Consider the following 13,924-nt stretch of genomic DNA (forward strand, 5'->3'; position numbering starts at 1 on the left):
CTGAAAGATAGTATCTGCCTCATAGGTTTGTAGTGATGTGTTCACAGTTTAAAAATAATACTAAGTATAAAGCCCTCTTCTAAATGTTCTTAGGTTTTATCCCATTTAATCTCTACAACAACCCCATGATGTATGTATTGTTTCTATTTTATAGCAGTATTCCTATTTTATAGAAGAGGAAACTGAGGATGCACAGGGGTTCCCCAAAGTCACACAGCTAGTAACTGTCAGACTGGATTCAAACCGAGGAGGGCTAGTTAAATGGCATAGTTTAGAGGAAGTGTAAATACATACAACTATCATATCATCATCTTTGATAAAATAGATGACAGAAATAAATTCAAAGCATAGGAATGTAAATCCTGGTCATCCTAGATTCAACAAAAGTTAAATTATTCAATCATTAGCAAATAATTACATACCATGGCCTTCTGGGGACAAAACTTTAATGTCATTATTACTAAACACATTTTTGTTCACAATATAACTTTGATAACTACAGTCCATATGACTAGAATTCTTTCCATCTGTGAACTCTTTGAAAGAGGAACTGTGCCCGTTACCTGTAATCAGTGTTTAGAACTATAGTATAGGACATTTTGGCTAGGAAACCTATAATAATTAAAGTACGTTCAAACCCCAGTTATGTCATTATGGTTTCTAAATGGCATTAAAAATGCCATTTTCATTTTTTTTTTAAGATTTTATTTATTTATTTGACAGAGGGAGACACAGTGAGAGAGGGAACACAAGCAGGGGGAGTGGGAGAGGGAGAAGCAGGCTTCCTGCTGAGCAGGGAGCCCGATACGGGGCTCAGGACCCTGAGATCACAACCTGAGCCGAAGGCAGACGCTTAACGACTGAGCTACCCAGGAGCCCCCCAAAATGCCATTTTCTTAATGCTAATTCTTGACTTTAGGAATTAACAGGCAGGTGTTACTAATGGTGCATATGATTTACAAAATTAGTGGCTTCTTTTCAGTAGGATACAGGTTTGAATGATTTCAATTATCATAAAGGACAAGGGCATTTAGGTTAGAATGACTCTACAGTTTTTCAGTAGAAGGGAAAACAATGGTTTACAACAATTCCTGGAAATCTAGTTGCTTAACACAATGGGATTCACCCATCTCGCCCAATAATGCCAACACAACTCCACTTTACCCATGAGTAATATTCTTTCGATTGAGCTTGATCAGATTAAACTTTCTAGTATATTGTTGTTACCATGTCCATATGTTGCTAGTAGATAAAAGTTGATGTTTTTTACTTTTGGTTACCTTTAAGGTAGTTCAATATATAGGTTTTCTGGATCAGATTTCCTGTGACTTAGCACCAGAAAGATAAATTTTTATCTAAATTTAATCCTAACTGTAATAATTCAATCAGTAGCAAACAATATATATCATGGCCTTTTAACATGTTTTGTTTTTAAATCATTAACTCCTTTGTGGATCTCTAGGCCTGGCCTGGCTTAATATTCTGTCTGCCTTCCTTCTTTGGTTTTATCTTCATTGAAGTTAGGAAATTTTACTAGACATTAAACATTAATAGTGTTCCCCAGAAGTAGTTAGCTTGTGTCTTAAACCAAGTAAGACGTGCTCTTTCTTCTTTTAGGTTGCTATTGTCGCTCAGTTTGATCCTGTTAGAATGATGTCAGATACAACCGCATCAAAAGCAAGGATGGGTATTGGAATTGAAGAAGAATTTATTCTTCAAAAACCACTCTTTACAATGAATACATACAATGAATACCAGGTAATTATGGGAATTAGCATGATTAATGCAAAAGCTATGATGATAAGATTCATGGAAGTATGTGTTTTGGGTTTCAGATTATTTTCAGTATTTACGTTTGAATGCCACATGGATTAGCATAATTTTTACTGCTAAATGATAGCACACAATTACTGCCCAATTCTTAATGTTATAAAATAGTTGATAGGTAATCCTGGAACAGTTTATCTGAACATATTATGAATCTATCACTGAAAATTATTTTTTAAATTTACATTTTTATGTTAAAATTATTTTTAAAACTTATAAATTTTACTTTAAAGTTGTGTTAATATTGTATTTTGTTTAAATGTTTCTCTATCAATTTGGAATTTGTTTAAATTCATAATGTAAGTCCTATTAAAGCAACAATTGATGATACTGATAAGACACAGCAGAAGGAAGCTTTCAGAAATTAAAATGAATTGAAGATAATACATCAGAGCTAATGATAAAAGAAAACATTTTCTGTGGACAAGTATTAAGGTGTTATTTAACCATTTCCAGGAATTTCTGACTCCTTTTAGTCTGTTACTGAAAAGGGATTTTATTTATTTTTTATTTATTTTAAAGATCGAGAAGGATTTTAAAAAGTCTTTTTGGATGGATGGATGGATGGATGCATGCATGGATAGAAGGCAGGAGGGAGGACAGATGAACGAATGGATGTCACTGAAATTAAGGGAGAAAGTAGTTCCCCCTAGTTTGTTAATTTTACAAATCTAAGGAGAGAAGCTCAGTATTTAATTATTTAAAAAGTAAGAAACTCCATTCACCCACTGACATAAATCGAGTGTGCCTCTTTGTGAACGGTTCACTTATTAATTGGACAAATATTTATGGAACATACACTGTATTTGGCACTGTGGGGTTGCCAGGGCTACATCCTAAACAGGATGGACTTGTTCTCTCGGAGGAAGTGGGCAGGGCGGCTGGGTTGGGAGGGAAGGTAGCCTGTATGGCAATAATGCTCTGGGGTGAGACTACACCTCCATAGTGGAAGTCTAAGGGCTGCAACAGTAAGGAGAAGGGAACCCATGGAAACGCTGACCAGGGAAGTCAAAGTGTCAAAGAGGAAACAGCTACATCTTAGTCTAGGATCCTTAGCAGCAGTAACAAAATTTATTCCAGGTGATTTAAACCAAATACAAAAAAAAAAAAATAGGTTGGGAGGAGGGGTGGGGTGAAAGGAGAGGGATTCATTATAAGGATGTAAGTGTGTCTCCAGAAGCCAAAGCAGGGAGAGCAGCTGGGGTGGACAAAGAATTGGTCAGAAACTGGAAAACGCTCGGGTACCTGGGCTGAGGCAAAAAAGGGTTTCACCAAGCCGAAGAGGGTGGAAAGTGTAAAGTCCGTGGTAAGGGTGGGTGCTGGGACATGAGATTGGAAACATAGGTTAGGGTCAGACTGAAAAGTATAGTAGCACTTGCTTGCTAAGACATTATCCTGTGCGCACAGGTGAGACTCAGAAGCAGGTGAATTATATGATCAGATATGTTTTAGCCATGTGTCCTGGATGGAAAATTGGTGGGTTTGGGGGTTGTGTGTCAGATCCTTGTCAGATGGCAGAGCCCTCATAAACATGGGAGGGAGGGGCATGAATGGCTCTGAGGGAGTAATGACTGTAAGCTAGGCAGCGAGTGACACTGAGGAGAGCCTGCATTCTGGATTCAAATCCACACCCACTATATACTGGCTATGTGAACTTGTGTAAGCTATTAACATCTTTATGTCTTGTTTACTTCATCTGTAAAATAATAATTTGTAAGGTTCTTATGAGGATTAGGATAATAAATGTCAATTGCCTAGGATATTGCCTGGCACCTAGAAGTAATTCAGTAAATTATAATCATTAGCTGTGGCTGCCATTAACCATGTAAGAATACAGAAGTAAAAACAGACTTAGGGAGGGAGAGAACTTGTTTTGTTCTTTTCATGTTTGGGGTGAAGATGTCTAGAACACATTTACAAGAAACTGATTGGCTGCTTCTGGGGAGGGGAATTGGGGAAATGGTGGTCAGCTTTCGAGGGAGATCTCCATTTCACTTGATATCTATTTTAAAAATAGGATAATGAGACATTTAAAATTTTTTTATTAACATATAATGTATTATTTGTTTCAGGGGTTGCACTCACCATAGCACATACCCTCCCCAATGTCCATCACCCAGCCACCCCATCCCTCCCACCCTACTCCACTCTGGCAACCCTCAGTTTATTTCCTGAGATTAAGAGTCTCTTATGGTTTGTCTCTCTGGTTTCGTCTTGTTTCATTTTTCCCTTCCTTCCCCTATGATCCTATCTTGGTTCTCAAATTCCTCATATCCGTGAGATCGTATAATACTTGTCTTTCTCTGACTGACTTATTTCACTTAGCATAATACCCTCTAGTTCCATTCACATCATTGCAAATGGCAAGATTTCATTTTTTTCTGATGGCTGCATAATATTCCATTGTATATACGTATATATACCACATCTTCTGTATCCATTCATCTGTTGATGGACATCTAGGCTCTTTCCATAGTTTGGCTATTGAGGACATTGCTGCTATAAAAATTGGGGTGCATGTGCCCCTTCGGATCTTTGGGGTAAATACCCAGTAGTGCAATTGCTGGGTCGTAGGGTAGCTCTATTTTCAACTTTTTGAGGAACCTCCATACTGTTTTCCAGAGTGGCTGCACCAGCTCTCATTCCCACCAAGAGTGTAGGAGGGTTCCCCTTTCAGGATAATGAGACATTTTAAACTTCACAAACCAGAAATTGAGAAGACAGGTGATTTCAGGAGATAATTAAGGAGCACACAGGTGGAGCATGAATCCTTGGAAGTGGATGAGGGGGACCACAGAGACTATATCCAGAAGAGGAGAAACTAGATCTAAGGCTCAACTACGTTGCTTCTCAGACACAAATCTCTGTATTTTCAACTTGTATACATCATTGCCTCTAGTTTCTGTACGTCCTCAGTTGCCAGAGTCTTTTGATTCTTCCCTTCATAATGTTTGACAGTTCTCTCTTCCTTGCTACCAGCCAAGCTTAGGCATTTATTACTTCATGTGTAGACCGCTGTAGTAGACTGCTACTCCAGTGTTCTACCCAAACTGCCCTGGTCCCAAATTGACCTATTTCACCTCTGAATTTGCATGTGCCTTCCTTTCCTGCTCTATCTCTTTTCCTCCTTGCTCTGCTTCATAGAAAAATAGGGTGAACATTACATTTAGCTCAAGTGCTGCTACTTACCTGAGGTCATCCTGTCTCACCTGCACCGGGAGAGGTACCTCTGTGTTCTACTATTCTTGGAACATCATCCACATGTGCCATGAGCTGTAGTTATCTATATACATTCTTATTACCTCTATTAGCTTAAGAGCTTCTTGAAGGAGGGGCTGCTTTCAACAGCTTATTCTATCCTCTAGGGGGACTTCAAGTCCATGTAAAATGCCTCATTAGCTAAAATCCGTATGTGACTACCTTATCATAGCAAACAGCGTCTGTTGACATTTAATATTCGTAGAAGAGGAAAAAGGCCCAATCAGCTATAAATGAAAATAGAAATTGAGCCACTCATATTTCAATTCCCACTTAGAATCACATTGGCGGAAACATTTTCTAATTCTGCTTGAAATAGAAATCCAGCCTTGGAAGGAGAGTTCAAGTGATTTTTTTGTTGTTGTTTTTTAAAGTAGGGACCATGTGTTTAAACACAATTTACATATTGCTGAATGACTGAGAAACTGAATGTTTGTTTAAAGACCAATGCACAAGGTTGTGGTTTAGGTTTATTTTAAACAATGATTGTCTATACTTTCTAATTCTAGCTATCAGTAATGAATCAATGATAGTACTGAAAGTAAGTTTTCCCCCATCTTTTAATAATTTCAATGTGTTATATTTTGACGAGTAGGATATTCTCTATACCTTGTGTTGGAAACTACAGATATACTGGAAAATGATAATGTCAAGAATATTTGGACATTTTCGGGGCACCTGGGTGACTCAGTCATTAAGCGTCTGCCTTTGGCTCAGGTCATGATCCCAAGGGTCCTGGGATGGAGCCCCGCATCGGGCTCCCTGCTCAGCGGGAAGCCTGCTTCTCCCTCTCCCACTCCCCCTTCTTGTGTTCCTTCTCTCGCTGTGTCTCTCTCTGTCAAATAAATAAATAAAATCTTTAAAAAAAGAATATTTGGACATTTTCTTTTCTTTTTTTCTTAAGATTTATTATTTATTTGAGAGAGAGAGAGAGAGAGCATGAATGAGCCCAAGCAGGGGGAGGGGCAGAGGCAGAGGGAGAGAGAGAATCCACAAGCAGACTCCCTGCCTGAGCATGGAGCCCAACTTGGGGCTCCATCCCAAGACCCTGAGATAATGACCTGAGCCAAAATCAAGAGTTAGCTGCTTAACCAACTGAGCCACCCAGGTGCCACTGGACATTTCCAGTCAAAAAACAAACAAACAAACAAACAAAAAACACCTCAACAGAATATAGTCACTATATATACCAAGTTTATAGGCATCTACCCAGAAAAAACAAGTTAAACAGCTTGAGGAAATATGGAACTAAATGATAAAATGTAATTTAGTTCAATGAATTGCTACTTATTTAAATGTATTTTATTTCTACAGATAATTTCTGACCCTAGACTCCGTTTCGAGTTAGCGCTTCGAGAAGCTGGACTTCATAAAACATTTTATGCCAAAGAGATATTTCCAAAAATCAGTCCTCGAAAACCTCCAAGAAAGGACATGGAGTCTACTGTATTTAAAATCTAGAGTTCATCTGCAAATCCTATTATATGTAAATAAGATTTTTCTTTGAAAACAAATGTTTATATGGATAACAATTACTACTTTCTAAAACCTTTTTAAATATCAGATATAGAAATCAAAGCATTCATTAAAACATCTTTGTCTTTTATGACTCAGAATTTCATAATGTCATGCACTATTTCCCGTATCTTTGTTACGTCTAATAGTACTAAATTCAACAAGACTATGAGACATAATTATGACACATGTGATACATATATTATCATTTAGTAAATTGCATATTGGAGGTTAAATTATCCCATGAAAAGAGCTCAAAATAACCATTTGCAAGAATTATAATTTATGTTGCTAGTACCTGCTGAAGTTCATTTCTGCTTGTTATTTCAGAATTTGACTTTTTAATTATGGAAACTCCATTATCATTAATACTTCTCTTATTTCTTGATTATTATAAGAGGAGACTCAACCTTTCTCTAAATTTAGAAACCAATTTGGTATACCATGTTTACTGCAAACCAATCATCCAAACAATTTCATTTTGCAAATTAGCCTGTAAAAATAAATTAGAAATTAGGAACAGCATTTCAAGCATGGGAATATCTGTTTTGGCTTGGAAAAAATGTATTTGTATGGTTGTTTAGAAGAAATATTTTAAAATTTATAATTTAAATGCTATCAAAATTCCAAATTATTTAATATCTAGATGGTATTATAGATAAGGAGCATTTTTTTTAAAGATTTATTTATTTTTAGAGAGAGAGAATCTCAGGCAGACTCCCCACTGAGCGCAGAGCCTACTGCAGGGCTTGATCCCACAACCCTGAGATCATAACGGGAGCTGAAATCAAGAGTCAGCTGCTCAACTGACTGAGCCATCCAGGTGCCCCAGATAAGAAGCATTTCAAATAAAACTCAAGTGTAGGGGTGACTGGGTGGCTCACTTGGTTAGCGTCTGCCTTCAGCTCAGATCATGATCTTGAGGTCCTCGAATCGAACCCTGCGTTGGGCTCCCTACTCAGTGGGGAGTCTGTTTCTCCCTTTCCCTCTGCCCCTCCTAACTCCCCTCACTTGTGTGCTCTCTCTCTCTCTCTCAAATAAATAAATAAAATCTTTATTAAAAAAAACCGTCAAGCATATATTCCTTGCTATTTAAAAAAAATTGATTATTTAATCAGAAGAGCAAGTCACTGTTGGAAGTTGCCACCGTTACTGTTAGGAAGACTACCTCCACCCCTTTAAGCTCTTTTTCTCTCCGTTGCAACTCCCTGCCATTTCCTAGGCATCTCTAGCCCAGGGGCTGTAGTAACTGCAATAATGTAAAAAAAGACAAAAACCAGTGTGACTAGTAGAATATTTGGCTTCATGATTATTTCCAAGGTGATGGGAATAAATAATGTAGCAAACACAGTTCATTAGAATAAACCTTCACTAAAAAGTCTATGGGCAAAACCCCTTATCTCTACCCACAAGTCATTATAATGACCTCCCAGTTCAGCCTTTTGCATCATCACATCTCATAATAATAAGAAGAAAAGGAATCCTTAACAAAACTCAGGGCAGTGAGCATTGGCAACTGTCTTAAGGATGTCTCCCACAGTCACAATTTCCTTTATGGGCCCTCGATTTACTTGACGCAAAACTTCAGACCATAAGCCATGAAAGCCCTGCTCTGTCAGAGCACGTCCTCTCTCTGTGGCAAGACATATTGTGGTAATGTCTCTCTAGTGTTCCTTCCTTATCTGTAGGGATGTTATTCTGCCTCCTAATCTGTTTTTTTTTTCACATTAACATTAAGATCTGATTCTTCCTTTGTTCATTTATACTTAACATTTTTTTCCTTAACTTTTAGAAATAATTGTAGCGCTAGATAATCCTTCTAACTTCACAGATCTATAGTTCTCTCTTTTGTTCTATTTGTGCAGTGTTCGAAAAATTTCGCAGCTTGCTTTCTGGAGCTATGTCCTCCCCTAATTTTATCTGGACCTGCTATTTCCTTTGACACTGCTGTTCCTGTGGTGCTCAATTTGCATTCTCCTTGCAACATTTTCTCATCGTGATGGAACTTTGTCCTAGAAGTAAGTTTTGACTACTTAGTCTGGGACTTCATGGGACCCAGACTTCTGTGGCCCCTTCAGAGTTCACTGCAAACTCTTTATGCTCATTCATTATTAGAGTATAAAACCCCTCTCAGCTTTCTGAAGTTTCCAGTGAGTACTTCTTGGCTCTTTAGGGTTCTCTGGTCTGTCTGATGTCCCTTGCTTCCCTCTGTCCTGCAAAGGTGTTGGTATAAGCAGGTCTTACAGCTGTCAGTGGTTAACTCCTTTACCCATTCATATTTTGTAGTATATGGGAATTCCTTGTCACCTACTGTTGAAGACTATCCCCATGGGTGTTTGGCTTTATTGTGCTATTATTTGTTTCTTTTTATAGACTACTTTGAGGAAATTAAAAAATTATGCCACTTCTGCTGTCATCTTCCCAGAATCCCCAAAACTGAATTCTTGATCCCAATGGCCTTTCTTGCACTAAACAAGCCCACCCCATTTCAGTAATGGCACCACCATCCACCACAGATGCAAACGTGAAATCTGAGGGTCACTCAGGCTGCCCCCTCTCCCTCACTAGTAATATCGAATATATCAAGACCTACTGACTTTCTGGCTTCCACACTGGAGCCATTCTTCCAATGGAAGATACGCGCCATGCTTTGGGGCCATTCTCACATTTGGGGATTATCTCACATTATGTACCCATTTCCCAGAGTAGATGCTAGCTACTCCATTTTCCCGGTTCTCATGGTATATATTCTATGCAAGTGAATGCACCTTTTTGAGATTTCATTATTAGAGAGCTATGTGAGAACCCAAGAACCCATTTTCTGGTGAGGTTAGTAGTGGAGGCTTTCAAGCTTTGGGGAGTAATGGTTGCATAGCTGGTAGTCTCTAGCAGTCAGTGTAGGTGATGACTGTAGAGGTGCATGGGACTACCAGAGCAGCAGTGGGTCTCCATGAAGCAGTTTCCTGGTTAGGGTTGAGCATCTTCCCAGTCGGATAACCTCAAACACAGACTCTCTGGTCTCCCAGAAATACCTAACACTCTTTAATAAATTGCTTTTCTATTTAAACTAGCTTATGTCAGTTTGCTACTGTGGCAGCAGGGATACACTGATCTTTCTGTAGTTGCTGTTATGCACCAAGCACAGTCTCATGCCCTCCACTGATCTGTCTTTTAATATGTCCTCTCAATTACCATCTCCCCTCTCTTCAGAAAGTAGGAAGAAGAAAACAGTTCAGCCTTTTTTTTTTTTTTTTGTCACCTTAATTGTTGAGTACTGTTTTTCACAGCAATGATTTTCACTCTAAGGAGAGACCAACTAGAAATTACTTTCTCTCTCCTCAAAGAGTTCAGTGCATTTCCCCATATCCAAAGTCCCATATAGCATTTTTAAAAAGCATAAAGAGCCTGGAGCTTCCTATATCTGGTATATATTTGCTTATTTTTTATGGAGCCTGTATTTTCTTGGGTTTTCTTTTGGCCTCATTAAAACAACTCCATCATCTCCTTAGCTGTGATAGATTTTAAGTTCAGGACACAGAGGTAAAGTATAAAGTCATTTTGAAGGTAAAGACATTTTTAAGGAAACTTGGGGAAATTAGAAACTTTTTAAGATCAAGACTGTGTTTGGCTGGAGAATCTACGATACAGAATTTTTCAGATCTCAGTCAGATCCTAGGAATGATGAAGTTTCACCTAAGGAGAGAAAAAGATCTGAGAATTCTGTTTCTGACATCCGATCAATTTGTTTTGGAAAAATGTTACATGCTTCCTGATGCATTTGAAGATGAGCACTTGCTAGATTACTGCTGAGTACCAGAGTGGTCCTGAGGGGGAAAGTTCTCAGGAACTTAGACATTAAGCATTTAGGAAGAGTGAATATTGCACTTTGAGCCTCAGCGTGGGACTGGATTATAATAATAGAATCCATGAACTGTGTGACCTCATGGAATCAAGTCTCAATCCTGAGAGAGGAATATGGCATCAAATCTGTCCTGTTCTTGTCATGTTAAAATCTCTAGAAAGATGTTTTCCAACCTCCACAGCAATTCCTCTTTTTACACGAACAAGTACCTGTGTTCTTTTTCTTTCCTATCTTCAACAGCATTTGAGTCTACATTTTTCAGGGCTTAGCCTGATTCAGGTTTGTATTTAAGTACATGTTTTAATGTCACTGTAGGCCTTACTAATTTACCAGGTGCCTTTTTTTCCCCTCAGAGAATGTATTATTTTGTATGTGGGAATGTAAGCGTGGGGAAAGAGCAGTTGCATTATTTCCCTCTGTTTTGCACATTTTCCCAGACACGTCAATATTACTTAGCACCACATATGCTTTAAGTTCCTAATATTTATAAATAATTTCAAAAACAATTTGCTTACATTTCTTTAGACATTTTATAAATGTTGTATTAATCTGAAATGCTTACCTTCACAGTATATTTAAAACAAATGCTGCAAAAATTGTCCTGTTACTGTTGAAATATTATAAATTAACTTAATTTGGGAAGATTATTAAAAGTAGTATTTATTTTTAAACTTACCAAAATGAAATAAAACGTTCCTTGAAAGCAAAAATAACTGACTTGCTAAAGGAAATCCAGCACAATGCAACATGAATCTATGTCCATGTGGATTAGGACACTGCTATCTGGAAAGAAAAGATCTAGATAAAGTGAAAATATTTTTTCATCCATATTATTATATCAGTATAACATAGTTGCTTAAAACTGGCTTAAAGGACCAGCAGAAGTCTTGGAGCTTTTTTATTTTTATGTCTCTAAACAATTATCTCCCCCCCATTTTCTCAATCCAAATCTATAGTTTAAATCAGTTCAACAAATATTTACTGAGATTGTGGCATAAGATAAAACAAAATTACTACAAAATTGCCACATTAAAAAGAATGAATGAGGATTGTGGTGGTGGCTGCACAGCTCTAAATATTCTAAAAACCATTAAATGATACACTATTTTTTTTCAAAGGACTTATTTATTTTAGAGAATGCAAGTGAGTGGGGGAAGGGAAGAGGGAGAGAGACAATCCTCAAGCAGATTCACTGATGAGCCTGGAGTCCACAAGGGCTCGGGTTGGGGCTCCATCCCAGGACCCCGAGATCATGACCTGAGCTGAAATCAAGAGTTGGATGCTTAACAGACTGAGCTACCCAGGTGCCCCTCAATAAAACTGTTTTTTTTTTAAGATCTTATTTATTTATTTGAGAGCGAGAGAGTCTGAGTGGGGGGTGGGGCAGAGGGAGAGGGACAGATTCCGTGCTGAGCAGGGAGCCTGATGCAGGGATTGATCCCAGGACCTTGAAATCATGACCTGAGCCAAAGTCAGATGCTTAACCAATTGAGCCACCCAGCTGCCCCTCCTAAATAAAACTGTTGTTTTAAAAAAAACAAACAAGGAGAATTACATGGCCTTATATGAAAAGAGAACCAAGATATATTGTATAGATGAAGGTGGGGGCAACAACAGAAAAATACATATAGAATGATATTTTTGAAAAAAAAAAGAGTACAAAGTTCTGAAGGATAGATAAGAAACCTTCAACTGTTACTTTTGGGCTATTGGAATGGGAAGTTTGTGTGGAGTGACAACCAGGAAGTCTTACTTTTCCCTTTGTACCCTTCTTTGCTGTTTTAATGTTTACCATGAGCTTGTATTATTTTCATAATTTTATCTCTTTGTTTTTATAATTTTAAAGCTAAATATTTTATCTGGTGCTATGTATGAGATGCCAAGGAATCTAAGAGTTCCAGAACCTGCATAAACTGCCCTGTGATAGGACTGCCAGCAGAGGGTAGAGATGGATAGGAGTCGGTAAATGATTACTGTCTCAATAACGAAATGGATTGATGGATGGACAGGTGAACTGTAGGAGTTTTGTCTTTATATGGGATAATCAACTAATAAGTAATTATCTATTGTTGCTCTGAATAGGTATACGTATATAGAGTAGAAAGACACAGTTTAAAATAAATCCCTTCTTAGGGCTCCTGGGTGGCCAGTCGGTTAAGCATCTGACTCTTGATTTCAGCTCAGGTCATGATCTCAGGGTCGTGGGGCTGAGCACATGTCAGTCTCCACGTTCAGTGGGGAGTCTGTTTAAGATTCTCTCTCTGCCCTTTCCCTTTTCCCCCTCCCCCCTAAAATAAATAAATAAATCTTTTAAAAAAATAAATAAAATAAATCCCTTCTTTTCTCAAAGCATGCCCAGCATATGGCTGAGAAGATAAAACATCTCATATTTAAGAAAAAATACAAGTAAAAGGCAGTAGGTAGGAGAAGACTATAGAACAAGGCATTCTTGTCCTTCTTGCTACCCTCCTGGCTTGTGTTCCAACTCCTCAGCTTCTTGGGACATTGGAACAGCTTGCATCTTCTCCTTTCCTTCCCTGCCATCTCTTCCCTGTCTTAAGCAGAGAGATGAGAAAGGACTAGGAAGTGAGGGAACAGAGAGGGTAGACCAATATGAATGGGTGCAAAGATTTGTGTCAAGGGGTAAAAGGGAGTGTTATAGTAAACATTGTGCAGCACACAGGTAAGTCTGGAGTTAAAACATGAAACTGGGATACCATTGCAGAGGACTTCTGTGGTTCAACGTGACCCAAACTGCCCTCCTGGAGAAATGGAAATTCCCCTAATCTCCTACACAGGTATAAATAAAGGCAACTGCATAACCTCTAAGTGCAGGCACAGGAAAATAGGTAATAGAATATTATGCAGCAAGAATATTGGGACCCAGAACTCAGACATTGGGCATAGATGATTGTCCTAAGTGACGTGGCTTGTTGAGTGGCTTTACAAGGTAGCAGAAGTTATCTTCTGGGTGATAATGGGACACTTCCAGTAGGAAAGGATGCATTTCTGGGTGCCCTTTTGTTCAAATCTGGCAGTTTTTTTCATCCCTGCAGGCTGCTGACCATCGTCACCTCTCTTGTCTGTTCCCATGTGAAAAAAAATGATACATCATTCAGATATTTCCTTTGTGCTGTTTGTGAGTTTCACTTCTGTCATTCTCCAACCTAACCCCCTTTTCTCAGACACAAGCCCATGGACCCTTGAATAACAGCCTAAGGTGTTCAAACTTTATCATGTAGACAGTACTGAAAAATAGTTAAGCTTTCTTGGACATTGAAACGAAGACAGTGTTTCTGGAAGGCTAACATGAGAGTTGGTACAAGTTGGATGAAAGTAGGGAGAAGACTGGGACGGGGTGAGCCCTTTATGATTAGTTAGAATAGATCAGGTGTGAGATGATGTGAAAGTGGGGAAGAGTAGGGTCTGATCCTTATCAAATGAGGGGGAAAAGAGAACTCT

At 38.4% G+C, this 13,924-nt stretch overlaps 1 protein-coding gene across 2 annotated transcripts in view; it reads left to right on the forward strand.

The window, feature by feature from the left end:
• Positions 1 to 6,546, forward strand: part of CCDC148 (coiled-coil domain containing 148) — a 165,152-nt gene extending 158,606 nt beyond the window's left edge. For both annotated transcript variants that reach the window (XM_028113067.2, XM_088022148.1), the window contains 2 exons: positions 1,618 to 1,758; positions 6,400 to 6,546. In XM_028113067.2, the coding sequence (XP_027968868.2) occupies positions 1,618 to 1,758; positions 6,400 to 6,546 (288 nt within the window). The remainder of the gene's footprint in view (positions 1 to 1,617; positions 1,759 to 6,399) is intronic.
• The last annotated feature ends 7,378 nt before the right edge of the window (positions 6,547 to 13,924 follow it).

The sequence above is a fragment of the Eumetopias jubatus genome, unplaced genomic scaffold (genome assembly GCF_037043125.1).
Source record: "Eumetopias jubatus isolate StellerSeaLion01/CBP00866 unplaced genomic scaffold, mEumJub1_p1.0 scaffold_3, whole genome shotgun sequence".
Lineage (NCBI taxonomy): Eukaryota > Metazoa > Chordata > Mammalia > Carnivora > Otariidae > Eumetopias > Eumetopias jubatus.